General features: G+C 38.8%; 1 protein-coding gene across 1 annotated transcript; it reads right to left on the reverse strand.

Annotated features, from left to right (window-relative positions):
- Nucleotides 1-1,968: 1,968 nt before the first annotated feature.
- miip (migration and invasion inhibitory protein) lies at nt 1,969-5,837 on the reverse strand. Its single transcript, XM_070837231.1, has 9 exons — nt 5,621-5,837; nt 4,921-5,093; nt 4,196-4,301; nt 3,997-4,108; nt 3,811-3,890; nt 3,588-3,714; nt 2,854-2,950; nt 2,569-2,688; nt 1,969-2,304 (listed from the first exon to the last, which is right to left on the reverse strand). The coding sequence occupies exons 1-9, from the start codon at nt 5,835-5,837 to the stop codon at nt 2,182-2,184; spliced, it is 1,155 nt and encodes a 384-aa protein (XP_070693332.1). The 3' UTR covers nt 1,969-2,181.
- Nucleotides 5,838-12,516: the final 6,679 nt, after the last annotated feature.

Genomic DNA, 12,516 nt, shown 5'->3' on the forward strand with positions numbered 1-12,516 from the left:
TTCATGCTTGGCCTACTTTCGTGTTTTGCTGCACTGAATAAATGATAATGTACATTACTGCTGAGTAATTTCTGATTTCAGTCAGATTTTTAAATGACAGACTTGAGACTTGCTTCACGTAGGTATGAACATACTGTCTGGTTTTATTTATGCTGAAATCACATTCTTCTATTCTTAGTGCGTGACACTGCAGTGCAGATTTTTCATATCAGTCAGACATTGACAGCGTACATCTGAGAACAGTAAGCACTGGCACGCTGTTTTGCAGTGGTGTCTAATCAGAAGAATCAGAATCAGATTTATTGTCATCATACAGCAAAGCACAATGAAATTCTGTCTGACCTCTCCCATGTAACATTCCAACAAGACAGTAAATAGAAATATAAGAATATAAAAATAGGAAAAATAAATATATATATAAATATATATATACACAAGTAGCAATTTTGTACCACAAGTACCAAAATTGGTAGCAGTATAACAGTATTTACAATATGTACAGAGCAGTGCAATGGCAGCATTTGAGAAAGTGATTATAGTGCAGTATGTTAAGCTTGGCTTCTTTGTGCTTAGAGGCTGCTGATTAGTTTCAAGCCAGTTTCAAATCCGGTTAATTTCTCTACCGTATAAAATGGAAACCAGTGGCGGGATGAAGTTAGAAAACCACATTACATTTTGATCTAAAACAGCACAAAATTTGCTGAAAAAAGTATCGACAGTAATCATAATCTATGAAGGAAGTGAGCTAAAACACAGAAAACACTGGTGTGGTCATTTCCTGCAGACTCTAGTATTTACCAATAAAGTAAATCAACTGTTTGACCTGGTTCATCTCCTTTTGATAAATATCAATCACCTGGTATCATCATCATCAGATAAATATTATTGGTTATTAATAAAGCTCTCTCAGCTCTCAGCAGGAGGTCTACCAACATCACTGCAACTTTTTTTTTTATCATAACAGCTTCAACAGAAATGAGCAGAGCAGGACAACACGTGGCCCATTTCAGGATTTGATGGTATGATGATATAGTGAACCTCGGAAGCATCATTTCCCTGACAATTGTTTGTGGTAAAATAAAATATGGTATCACAGAGCCTCATCTTACACGAAGCTTCCCCTTCTAGTCATGGCATCCCAGTTCAAACGTAGAGATCAACAGTCTGTGTGCGAGATAACAGTACAGCACTTTGCTTTGAACAAGCCTGTGCTACAAAACACACAAAAAAGTTGTGTAGTTTCAACACACAACAAGACAACAGGAACTCAATAAACATCATTGCTCTATTCTCATTATCCTGAATTAAAATAATATAAATATAAAATTGGATTTGCTTTACTTTGAGTTCCCTCCATTGGTCAGCTTTGTTGATTTCTTGAACCACTCTGTGATACATTTTCTGTCTAACAACTTCAAATAAGTGAGCCTGCAAGACCCAAACTGGAAAAACTGAAGTGTCATAGGTGGGATCGCTACAGTATTTGACATTAAGTATAGGTGGCTGTGGTTTCCTGTGAATTGCAACCTCTATACAGTAGATCTGCCTCAGCCTTTGCTTCTACAGCATTTTCAGTCCCACAGTAAGGAAGTGTCAAAGGAAGTTAAAAACAGAAGTACGTGTGAACTTCGGAGCCAAAGCAAACAGCTGGAACGGGAAACACAAACTATTGCTTGAGCAACAGAGTTGGTTCAAAATGACTTCCTTAATGTTGAGAAACTTAGCCTTAGCTATGTGATTCTAAAATAAGTTGAAGCTGCATGTGTTGAAGGTTTTTCCTTTCCACTGTGGCGTAACGTTATGATCTCTTGCTTCATGTCCATGAGGCTGCTGATAGTCACATGTGGAGTTTAAATCTGTTCAAACTTTTTCAAATGAGAATAAATAATGTAAACGATTCCCAGTTCATTGAACTAGCATGTTTTTAATCACATCATGTATAAATCAATAGACAGAGACAACCTCAAATGTCACATTTCATTCTCTAACTCATCACATTCTTGTTTCAAATCCATCCCTTTAAGATACAAATGCACTCCTGACATTATTACTTATAACATTTACAAAAAAATACAATACAGACACTTGAAACATGAGCATAAATAAGTATATTGTTTCAGGTGGAGTCAGATGAGAAAGAGGAACTGCTATAATCACTTGAAAACAGACTTTTATGGTGTGTCAGTGAGAAGGGTAGGATGTGCTTCCTAGTTTTCTTTTGGGGGAAAAGTGTTGGAAGTTGTGAGGAGCCAAACGAGACACTTCTGAGATCTGGCTACTGGACACTTTGGGTGCAGAGAGATTCTGGAAAAGATTCAAACAACCACCTGAGAACTGTACCATGTACGTTACCACAAGATTCAGCATTGATCTTATTCTTTGTCACTGTTTTCGCATATTCAGCCATATTTGACACAATCCAGAAACATTAATGGAAACTACATTCCATTTAGATAAAACCAGTTCCACTGCCTTGTGGCTGTCTCTACTTGTTCACTGTCATAGCTCACTGAGACACTTAATGGAACTGAGCCGTGCTATGACAAGTGTCTATAATAAGTGTCTCACCTCCAGTTCCTTGTTCCGTGAGTCGGTGGAGGTCTTCATATTCAGACTGCTCTGCAGATCAAGGCTGCTCGGTGGCGATAGCGTGCCCTGACCTTTGTTCGACCAGCCTGAGAGACAGTGCTGGACAAGACCAATAAAAAAAGACTGTGTGATAAAACGTATTCATGTTCATTTAAACATAGAGGTGTTAGCACAGTATGAAATGATCCCAGAGGGAAAATGGCACAGCGTACTACTCATACATTGTCACACAGTGGGCTCCCTCAATCAAAAATGCTCACTCACCGATGGTAACCCCAAACTATCAGAGGGGTCAAAACTGCATCGCCGATGAGCTTTGTACTTGTAAGGTGGCAAGAGTGTAGAGCGAGGGATGCTGACCCTTGAAAACAAAACAAAAATACAATTCATGAGACGAAATGCTGCTACAGCGGTGAAACATGATCTGATTACAACTGATTACAAAAAAAAAAAGAATTCTGATTCTGATTCTGATTCTGAACTTCAACTTGACAAAAAGTGATTATTCACTGTAGGAGATGTTAAGTGTTATACAAGTGCTCATAATGTGTTAGTCATTCTCAAACAAGGAAACTCCTCTCTTCACTCAACATTTTAACAAATTAAGACTGTTAATGTTACTAAGAGATTATTCCACCTATTAGAAACTTATCATTTAGTGGTGACTCTGTCAATCCATGGATATGCCTGAACCCACTGCCTTGGTACATAGCCTTTTTATTCTGCTTTGACGTGTTTAAAAGAACACGCACTGCTACAGTAGGTACCATTACTTGACAGCGACAGGCACAGACATACAAGTAAAACAGGAACAGCACTTGTTTCAGACCCTAGAATATAAACAAAGAAAAACAGCACAGCATAACCGTCCCCTAAAGGCTCCATCGCCTTCCGGGTTCATCAAATGAAATTTAAAATGTCTGTCGCCTGGTGCCATTTAAGTGCTCTGTTGTTTATAACTGGTCAGTGAGCACAGTCAACATACACATCGTCATTACCTGATGAGAGCTGGTTCAGCAGTGGTGTGAGGGTGGGAGGATTTGTGTTTTTTACACACAGGGCAGCACTCCTGAGAGTGAAGCGGGACGGGGAACAGTCTGCTGTTAATCCGGTACGAGAATGTACCTGAACAAAGGGTGGGCAAGCACAGATGAGATTTACCTCAGCTATCATGAAAAGAAAAATGAGAGTAGCCTATTCAAATAAATAAACACCTCTTACACTGATGAGTATCCGTGTTAGCCGCTGGACCGTCCTTGTCTGTTAACAGTGGAAAGACTGAATGGGTGTCCTCAAAAAATCTATGAGGAGAGCCATTATATAGTAATTTTAGGAAGACATCATCAATCACAAGTAAACTTGACACATGTAATCAATCACAAGTGCAATCAAATGTGAAGCACTCACTCCGCTTGTGGGCTGCTGACACACTCGTCTTTATTGAGCGATCGAAACGTGCACAGCTCATTGAAGAAGTCGTCAGAGCGCTCTATCAAAGAGTCCTCAGCATCCAGGACCCCTTAGAGGAAACAAATGTCAGCTGTTAGATTAGAGGACTGTGTGTATAAGAAGGAATAATGCAGACAGAGAGACCAACAAGGTGTACCTGCTATCCAGTCGTACCCGAGTAAAGGCTGTAGATGATGCCTGTCTGAGGAAGATTTCTCATAGCATTCATCAGACTGAAATGTGGCTCCACTCTTCATCTCCCTCTACAAAAACAAACAAGTGGTGCAAAGTAGTGGTGGTCAGCGTGCTCTATTTCCAGCAAATCTGCTGTCAAAAGAAATAAATCATTATATCATAAAATTTTAGTTGATACCACCCGTTTCTCCTCCATAACTCCAGAGCATCAAAAGTTATTTATGAACAGCTCAAGCAGTTTAATCCAAGTTTTTATTTGGACAAATATTTGTCTGTATGTCTCCAGTACATCCTTACTGGCTGGATATACCCCCTGCTGTGCTCTCACAAATGGCTACTGTGTGAGGAAAACAAAAGTATTGGATACACAGTGCAATCGTTTGGCTTCAAAGGCATGAGTACTATGTTGAAAAAGCTGGTCTGAGACAGCTGATGTGTAAAAACAAAGCGGAGATTGACCAGTGGACACCACTCCACAACCAGGTCCTTTGAGTTTCCATCAATGGGGGTGAGTCAGTTTGGGAGGAATAACTCCTTTGAGTTTGGACATTGTTGCTTACTTAATGAGATAACTTAGACTAAGGAGGAAACAGGAAACAGGTTCAGGGTATTGCTCATGTTCTACTTGCAATTGAACAACTTTAAAAAAAAAAAACAGACAAACTAAAGTTGCATCTTTTTTCTTACCTGTTCTTTGCTGTGATTTACTAGACAGACCTTGGTGCTGGCTGGTCTCGTATCCTGCAGCCTGTTACGGACTCGAGGATGTGTGTCACTGTCTTTGAAAAGGTCAGATGGTGACATACGTTCAGCAGATCCTCCTCTATGTTTGAAGTTCAACGATAGTATTGAACATGTATCTGATGGAGACAAGAAGAAAATTCAGTCAAGGAACAATGGATTTTGGATTTGTAACATGACCACTTGTGGTGAAATGTCAAAATGGCATGCCTACAAAAGCTGCATGTGCAATACAAAAATCAATAATAAAACCAAAATGTAAACAAAAACTCTGGATTTACAAACTAGATTTTGCAGGAGCTTTCAACCGCATCTATCAGATTATTATTGAACTCCATCCGCTGGGACACAATTCACAAGTTCACGTTTTCAAAGCTCTTTACAAATAATTTCGTTTAGCTAATTGGTTTGTAGTTTTTAAGATACACTTTAAGGAGCTAAACGTGGGTATGAAACTTTGTCAAAATATACCTAAGCTCTGTGTTTAATGCGGTGTCGTCACAAAATACATAAACTATATTGTTACCGACCGACTTTAATGCAGAGATTTTTAAAATACAAATGAGGACATCTTGGACGTTTATCAAGTGCCTGACTGAGCCAATATCTGCAGAGATCTCTCGTGTAAACAAAGAAGCTTCATTACCCGCAAATTTCACGGTAGGTTTGGCGAGTGCGGCCCTCGCGTGACCCCGGTCTCCATCAGTCAGGGTGCGGACCTCCTCAGCCTCGTCCTCTCTCTCCCTCTTGCGGCTCTGAATGCAGCCGCTCAGCCGCTCCACTTTCTCTCTCTGCTGCTTCAACTGCTTTAATAAATCTTTGTTACGCTCTCGCAAAACGTCCAGTCGGTCCGCGGAGGACATTTTTAAAAAGAATACCGCGTTAAAATCAGAATGAAAAACGCAGCTAAACTTCCTGATTGTTCAGTGATTTAAACCAGACTCCACCAGCTCCATAACAACGCGCTGACAACAATGATCTGATTGGCTGCGAACGTTCTACCCGTCATGCCACGCAACCGTCCGAAGTTTTTCTTAAAGTGACAGACACACATTTGATTTAAGCTGCAGCACAAAGTGTTGAACAACAGAAGGCGCTGTTTACTTATTAAGTGATACTGAACCCAGTTGATGGTGGTCAGTGCAGATGATGCAGATTATGGGTTTGAGTGCCACAGACAGAGAGCTACATCCTAAACAGATGTTGGTTTTGGTCTTTTAATGAGATTTACTTACTTAAAAATGCTCTATGCTTAAAAAAATATAGAGTGTTGCCAGGCTTATCCTTTAATTCTGTAAGTGAAGTCCTGCATTCAAACAAATAGCAAACTCTTATTATATGTTTTTAAAAAAAATATTATCAGCTGCACATACTGAAAGTAAAAAAGTAAAAGTACCCTTTATATACAATTGTCCATTATACCTTGTTTTTGCACTAATTCTGTTACTGACACTTTATTTCTGCACCTTTTCTGTCTCCTCTGTTGCTGTATTAAGTAAATTTCCCCACTGTGGGATAAATAAAGTCTCTTTTGTCTTATCCTATCTTATCATACTACTATATGATAAGTAAATTAATTTATTCATACACCACTGAGTAGTTTGATTTATAACCATGCATCATATTATATGAGATGACCATAAATTTGGTAGTAAAATCTGGATGTGCAGAGAAAACTACAGCTGTTAAAGCAATGCAGTGGAGTAAAAAGTAGGCTACAATATTCCCTCTTAAATAGTAATGAAGTAAAGAGTATTAAGTACCTCATAAATTACTTCAATATGGAATTTAAATAAATATCAACTACCGGTTATTCATTTATTTTCCACCATTGGTTCCAAAAACAAAAACTGAGCCCAACCAAATCTAATTAATGACTAAAGTCAATGTCTAACTGCTGTAATTCTAAAACTCTAGGAAACAAAACAAAGAGCAAGCCTTCAAAGCCCATTTGAGCTTAAATGGTACCACTAAAGCCCCAGAGAGAACAGGAACAAAATACTCAGAAGACAACCATATTAGGTAGAAAGAAGGAACAAACTTCAGGCCGGCCGGTTCAAAGCAGAAACTCCTACAGGGAGAGCTGCAATAGGTGGCAGGATAAAATAATGAGCCTGGGAGTAAAATGAAAGTATGAGCGGATATCCAGTCAACAAGGTTTACTAAAACAGCCTTTACACCATATAATCACATCTCACGCTCATCCATTTCACGATTAAAATTGTAAGAGACTTATGAGATAAAAACATACTTGCTCAGAGATTTACAGCACGTAGAGACAGACTCTCTACATTCCACTTGGTCCACTTGCCATCAAGAGACAAATACACGTTGCTGGAAAGCAACTAAAATCCTCATCGGGGCCAGACATCCCTCTATCAGAAGTTAGGACGAAGGTCACCTGTGAAAGGCCTCACTTGAATATCTTGAAATGTCAGATGAGGGGTTCACCAATCCCAGATGCATAAACCTTTACATGACAGCAGATCCTAGACAGTGGCATTAAACCAACATTTCAACGTTTGGCGGTGCAACCCTTTACATTTTACACTCAGTGGCCACTTTATTAGGTACACTCTGATGGTTTTAACAAAAACCTGCTATTATAAGCTTTATAAAGTGTTTTATATGTGACAGGGCTCTTGTATTGCATCACATTAGAGTTTTCAGGTGTACCTAATAAGTTTGTCACATATTTTCATCCAACATAAAAACAATTTGCTGTTTTTTAGAGGATTTTAGAGGATAGATTTCTCTAAATTTCTTCCCAAACTGTATTCCAACTTTTCTGAGTTTCTTTCATCAGGAAAAACTGTAAAGTTTTTTTTCTTTTTTTTTTCTTTTTGCAGACTTTGAAGACCAGATGTTTGTATATAGACGCTACACCATCAAATGCTGGTTGCTGTGGGGGTCCTCACTCAGGTTTGGGCTGTGACTGATCATTTGTGCCTGTTATTTGATCTGCCTATTATCACCCGTCGTAGTTTACATTATCACAGGGTCCAGATTTAGAGCCACTTAATATAACACATAAGACACACTTAACATCTGGTGATTTAAGAGACTTACAAATGTAAAAAAAAACAAAAAAAAAACAATTATTTGGTTATTGACTAACTCAATTAATGAAGTACAGATAAGTTATTGGTGACTCCTCTAAATATAAAACTATGAAATTCTTAAGACAAGATATTAAAAAGATGCCAGTGAGACTTAAGGGGTTTAAAGGGGGATGAAACAAAGATCCCAGGGTTAAGCTAACACAGAACCCTCTGAACGTGGGGTATAGATTTGCTCCCATACGTTCTTGGCTGAAAGACCCCTGCATCTAACTGATGTATTAATCAGCGACAAATATTTGCACTTTGTGGTCTTGAAGAATTTTCATGCACTGTTTGTAATCTACACATATTTCCACATGTTGATTTGAGTTTGTACATATTTCATGACACTCTTCTGCACATGCATACCTCCATAATAAGAACAGACAACTCAGGCACATTGCAATTTGTTTTGTTTTTTTAATCAGTGTTATATGTGACATCTCCATCTGAAGTTTTTGATAGGTTGTAGTGTTTATGGTGCATATTACTAAATCTGCACAGTCTGAGCATGTTGCTGCTGTAAGTTAAACCCAGTTGATTAGATGGATGCATGCAGAGATAATAGTAGATTCAGGAAAAAGTCACAATTTCTTAGCTAATACATGATGCCTGATTGTTTATTGGTCAACATTTTGATTTTCTCCCCCCTGTTACATGATAACCTGTTTTGTAAGAGTGGTAACAGTAGTATGTATTCATCCTCTGCTGGCTGGCTTGATGACATTAGTTTATTTACATTAAACCTGTCCATCCGTGGTGGCACTAATGACAGTGTTGCAGGGTCACAGCCATAATCATATGCCTGATCCCCTGTGGAGCGAATGGTGTGGAGCTGCGTGGGCGAGCTGCTGTTCAGTATTCTGGTCACGGCTCGTTTGCATTGAGAGCTGTCCAGGCCAGTCCAGTATGATTAGCTGACCACAGTAGTGTGGAGTTGCACCCTATTATCATTAAACGGTGCCAGTCATGAAGTCATATACTCCTCCCTGTCTCTCTAATTACACCCCCACTGTTGGGCTCCAAGCAATTACTGCCTGCCGCCAGAACGCTTCATTGTTCATTAGGCACAGATAACGGACACATCAACAACAAAAACAAAAGAAAATGCTCATATTTCGGCTAAATAACAAAAAAACACCCTTGAAATATTACTTTGATGTCATTGTTTTGAAGAAACCAAAGGTGTTTTTAGGAGAAAGGTGGCAAAATTATTGGAAAATGAATCACTTAAAACAGAGAAGTGTCAGGCAGCAGCACATTGATGAAAATTGTTTTTTTCAGAGTCCTGTCCTATTTAATGATGGGCTTATATTATATTTTTTGAGGGGTAATTGTATCCTCAATTTATTAAAAAAAAGTATAACGTTTTAAACAGAAAAAACTGCAAACCAAATATCTAAAAAAGTATCCCTGAGGGGTATTCTGTCAGCACAACTAATCAAAGCTTGAATTCATGTCGACTTGAGGCTCAATGTTAACTCTAACCAAGCTTGAATACATCAGCAGCCCAGAAGAGTCAATTGTTGAAAAGATGATACTAAGCAGCAGAGAGGTGGAAAAGAGAAGCTGTGTTCTTCTCAGCAGCAGAACAATCCCTGCTGATGCTGCTGCTATATGAGGAATATAAAGGTGTCATCACTTAAAAAGGCTCTGGTCCTGATATTTGTACCTTAATCAATCTAACCATCTAATAGCCAGTCAGAGGCAGAGGAGGGCAGGTCTTCACAGAATGTGAAGGAGAAATGAAAAACCATAAAATAAGGCTCTTTTTTTAAATTTAACTGCACATTCTTTTACATCTCTTTATGTTCAGAGCTTGACATGCATTTGACATGTGACTATATTAAGTTTGATTGATTAATTGATTGGTTTTGGACACAGTGAAAGTGGTGAGACATAACAGTCAATGAACCAACTAATACTTTATTTAATTACAGTTAATTTTTACATGTGAAAGTATGTCAGCCATGTAGAAGAAGAATGGCTTATATTACTAGAACAACCCACAATCCTTTATAAACACCCATGAAGAGAGAAAGGCAGTGATTTAAATATGAAATTGCCTTGATAGTTTGGATTATTTTTAAACAGCTGATCTTTATGTGGCACAGCTGTACAATTCTGCCCTTGCCTGGGTGCAGTTTGATCAGAAGTGATCACAACAAAAGCAAACACTCCTTCAGTGTCATCACATTTTTACCTAATTAATGCTAAATTCAGATTTTTTTCTTTTTCCAACTGAATCCCATCCTCTTCAAACCAGGGAGGAAACACACAAATATAGAAATCTCTTGTGTGAAATTACCAAAAGTGTTCATTCAGGACCCGATTATTCATAGTCAGAACCCATACAATTGATTATCCATAATTAGTCTTGGGTATGGGCTCTGTTCTGTGTAGTTACAGGTCATGGCAACAAAACAAACAAAACAAAAGGCAGGACAAAATACTTAGTGCTTAAGATCATCCATCAAAATGTTGATTTCAGGAAATGTAATGTGAAAACACAGGTGAGATCATCAGAAGGACGGACTACAACAGAGCCAGGCTTTCTCTGTGTGAGCTGGCTCCACAAACCCTGAACAGGTATCATGAAGGTGGTTATCGACCGTCTCTGTTAACTCAGGGTTTCTGCTTCAGACTCCGTTGGCATAAAATTGGCATTTGATACGTCATTTTACTCTTCTTCCGCAGAAAATCGCTGAATATGAACGCAGCAGAATAAGTCAGTCTATCTATTTTACCACTCAGTGACTCTCAGTCCTCCCATTTATTTCTAACATAGCAGCTGCACATTGTAGAGATCTTTCTGAATACAGCAGATTTCAACACACTCAAGTGCATTCAGGTCTGACACTGTCCCACAATGAAGGAGACGAGAAAATCGTTGTAGTTTTTGGCCAAATGAATTTTACTGATTAGATATTAGATCTGATTAATAGACTAATCAGTTTTCTAATTGATGGAGCAGCAGCACCAGCAGTGTAAAACAGATCTTGCAGCTATTCAGGAACAAACATTAAGACCTGATCCACAGAGGTGTGTAGCCGCTGAGCCTTCATCATGCTGTCAGTGTGAGGATGATCTACTGTGGAGTATTTGTTAGTGAGTGAAATATTACAGATCTGCTGCACCAACAACTGAATTAATGCATTTTCTTCTTCTGTTTGCACCACCGTAACTGCATGACCTTCTTTGGTGACATTGATTTGTATATACATTACAACGTCTTCCCTCACCTAAAAATCTACAGCGCTCATAGGGAATATCATCAGGGAGCAGAGAGCGCCCCTTTTTACAGCCGAAACTCTGAACAGAAGTTTGCAGGTTTGCACGGTGACCTAGCCAGGATGAAAGAGAGCCACCTTCATGACACTGAAAACCCCTTTAGGCTTTAGGCTCCACACACCTGGCTAACCGACTCATATTGCTTCATAACACACCCCTCAGGTCTCATGACCGTTTTTGAAATTGTTTTCAGTATCTCAGTCAGAGAAATATCCGATATTGGAGAAATCTATTATTATCTGAATAAGCCTTTATATGAGATAATCAATAGGAAAGGGAAGTCTGCTCTCTGACTGTTGAGTGAAAGCAATGAGGAGAGGTGGCAATTCATTTACCAATGTGTAAATAAAGTGGTTTGCCTTGAATGCACCCTAATATCTTATATAAAAAAAGACTATTTAGCTTCATCACGATACAGTGGATGACAATAAATTACGAGCAGAAAAACAGAACAGGGCACAACATTATCTAACTGCTGCTGATACTAACAGCTCCTGAATAGTGCAATAACATCTGTATAAATCATCAGGATTATTAGCCATGGCAGCATGTTTCTTTCTCTATCCTGAGTTTTTCTATGATACAATAAAGACAGACCATTTCGGTCAACTATCACAGTCAGTTTCCAGTGGAAGTCAAAGAGAGAAACAGTTAGAAATACAAGCTAAAGCAGTAAAATGGTATTTTGGTTGAGCTATTGGTTTTATTAACAGCAAGTTAACCCACTGCCAGAAACAGTCAGGATCCAACTGAGTAAATATTGTTTTAAAGTAAAGCACGGTAAGTTTCTTTGTACAAATGGTTAAAAAAAATAAAGTTTGAAACATAATTCCTACACTTATCTCGAGTTGAGCAATTGTCCAGGGAAGCTAGCGTGTGTGAGGACTTTGAAAAGAAAACGTGGTATTACCACACGGCCGCTACATTCAGCTATCTCTGCTTTTTATCCATCCTGTAAAGTCTCTCTTGACTCCCCTGTTGTAGATTTGGCATCGTCACAGTGGGAATATGAAAAGGCAAAGGAAAATAACCCACAGCCAAGGTACACATCCTCTCTGTGTGCAGTGTGTCTGTGTGAGGTTGTGGTTCAGCTGAAAGCCATGAGCCATTTTGTCCTTTTCAGCAGCAGCAACTACGTCTCCAAACAAGT

The sequence above is a fragment of the Pempheris klunzingeri genome, chromosome 2, assembly GCF_042242105.1.
Source record: "Pempheris klunzingeri isolate RE-2024b chromosome 2, fPemKlu1.hap1, whole genome shotgun sequence".
In the NCBI taxonomy this organism is placed as follows: Eukaryota; Metazoa; Chordata; class Actinopteri; order Acropomatiformes; family Pempheridae; genus Pempheris; species Pempheris klunzingeri.

Coding starts and splice junctions, on each gene's coding strand:
- miip (XM_070837231.1), bottom strand. CDS start 5,837: ATGTCCTCCGCGGACCGACTGGACGTTTTGCGAGAGCGTAACAAAGAT. Junction 4,109..4,195: donor CGGGTACGACTGGATAGCAG/GTACACCTTGTT, acceptor GTTTCCTCTAAG/GGGTCCTGGATGCTGAGGAC. Junction 2,689..2,853: donor ATAGTTTGGGGTTACCATCG/GTGAGTGAGCAT, acceptor GGTCTTGTCCAG/CACTGTCTCTCAGGCTGGTC.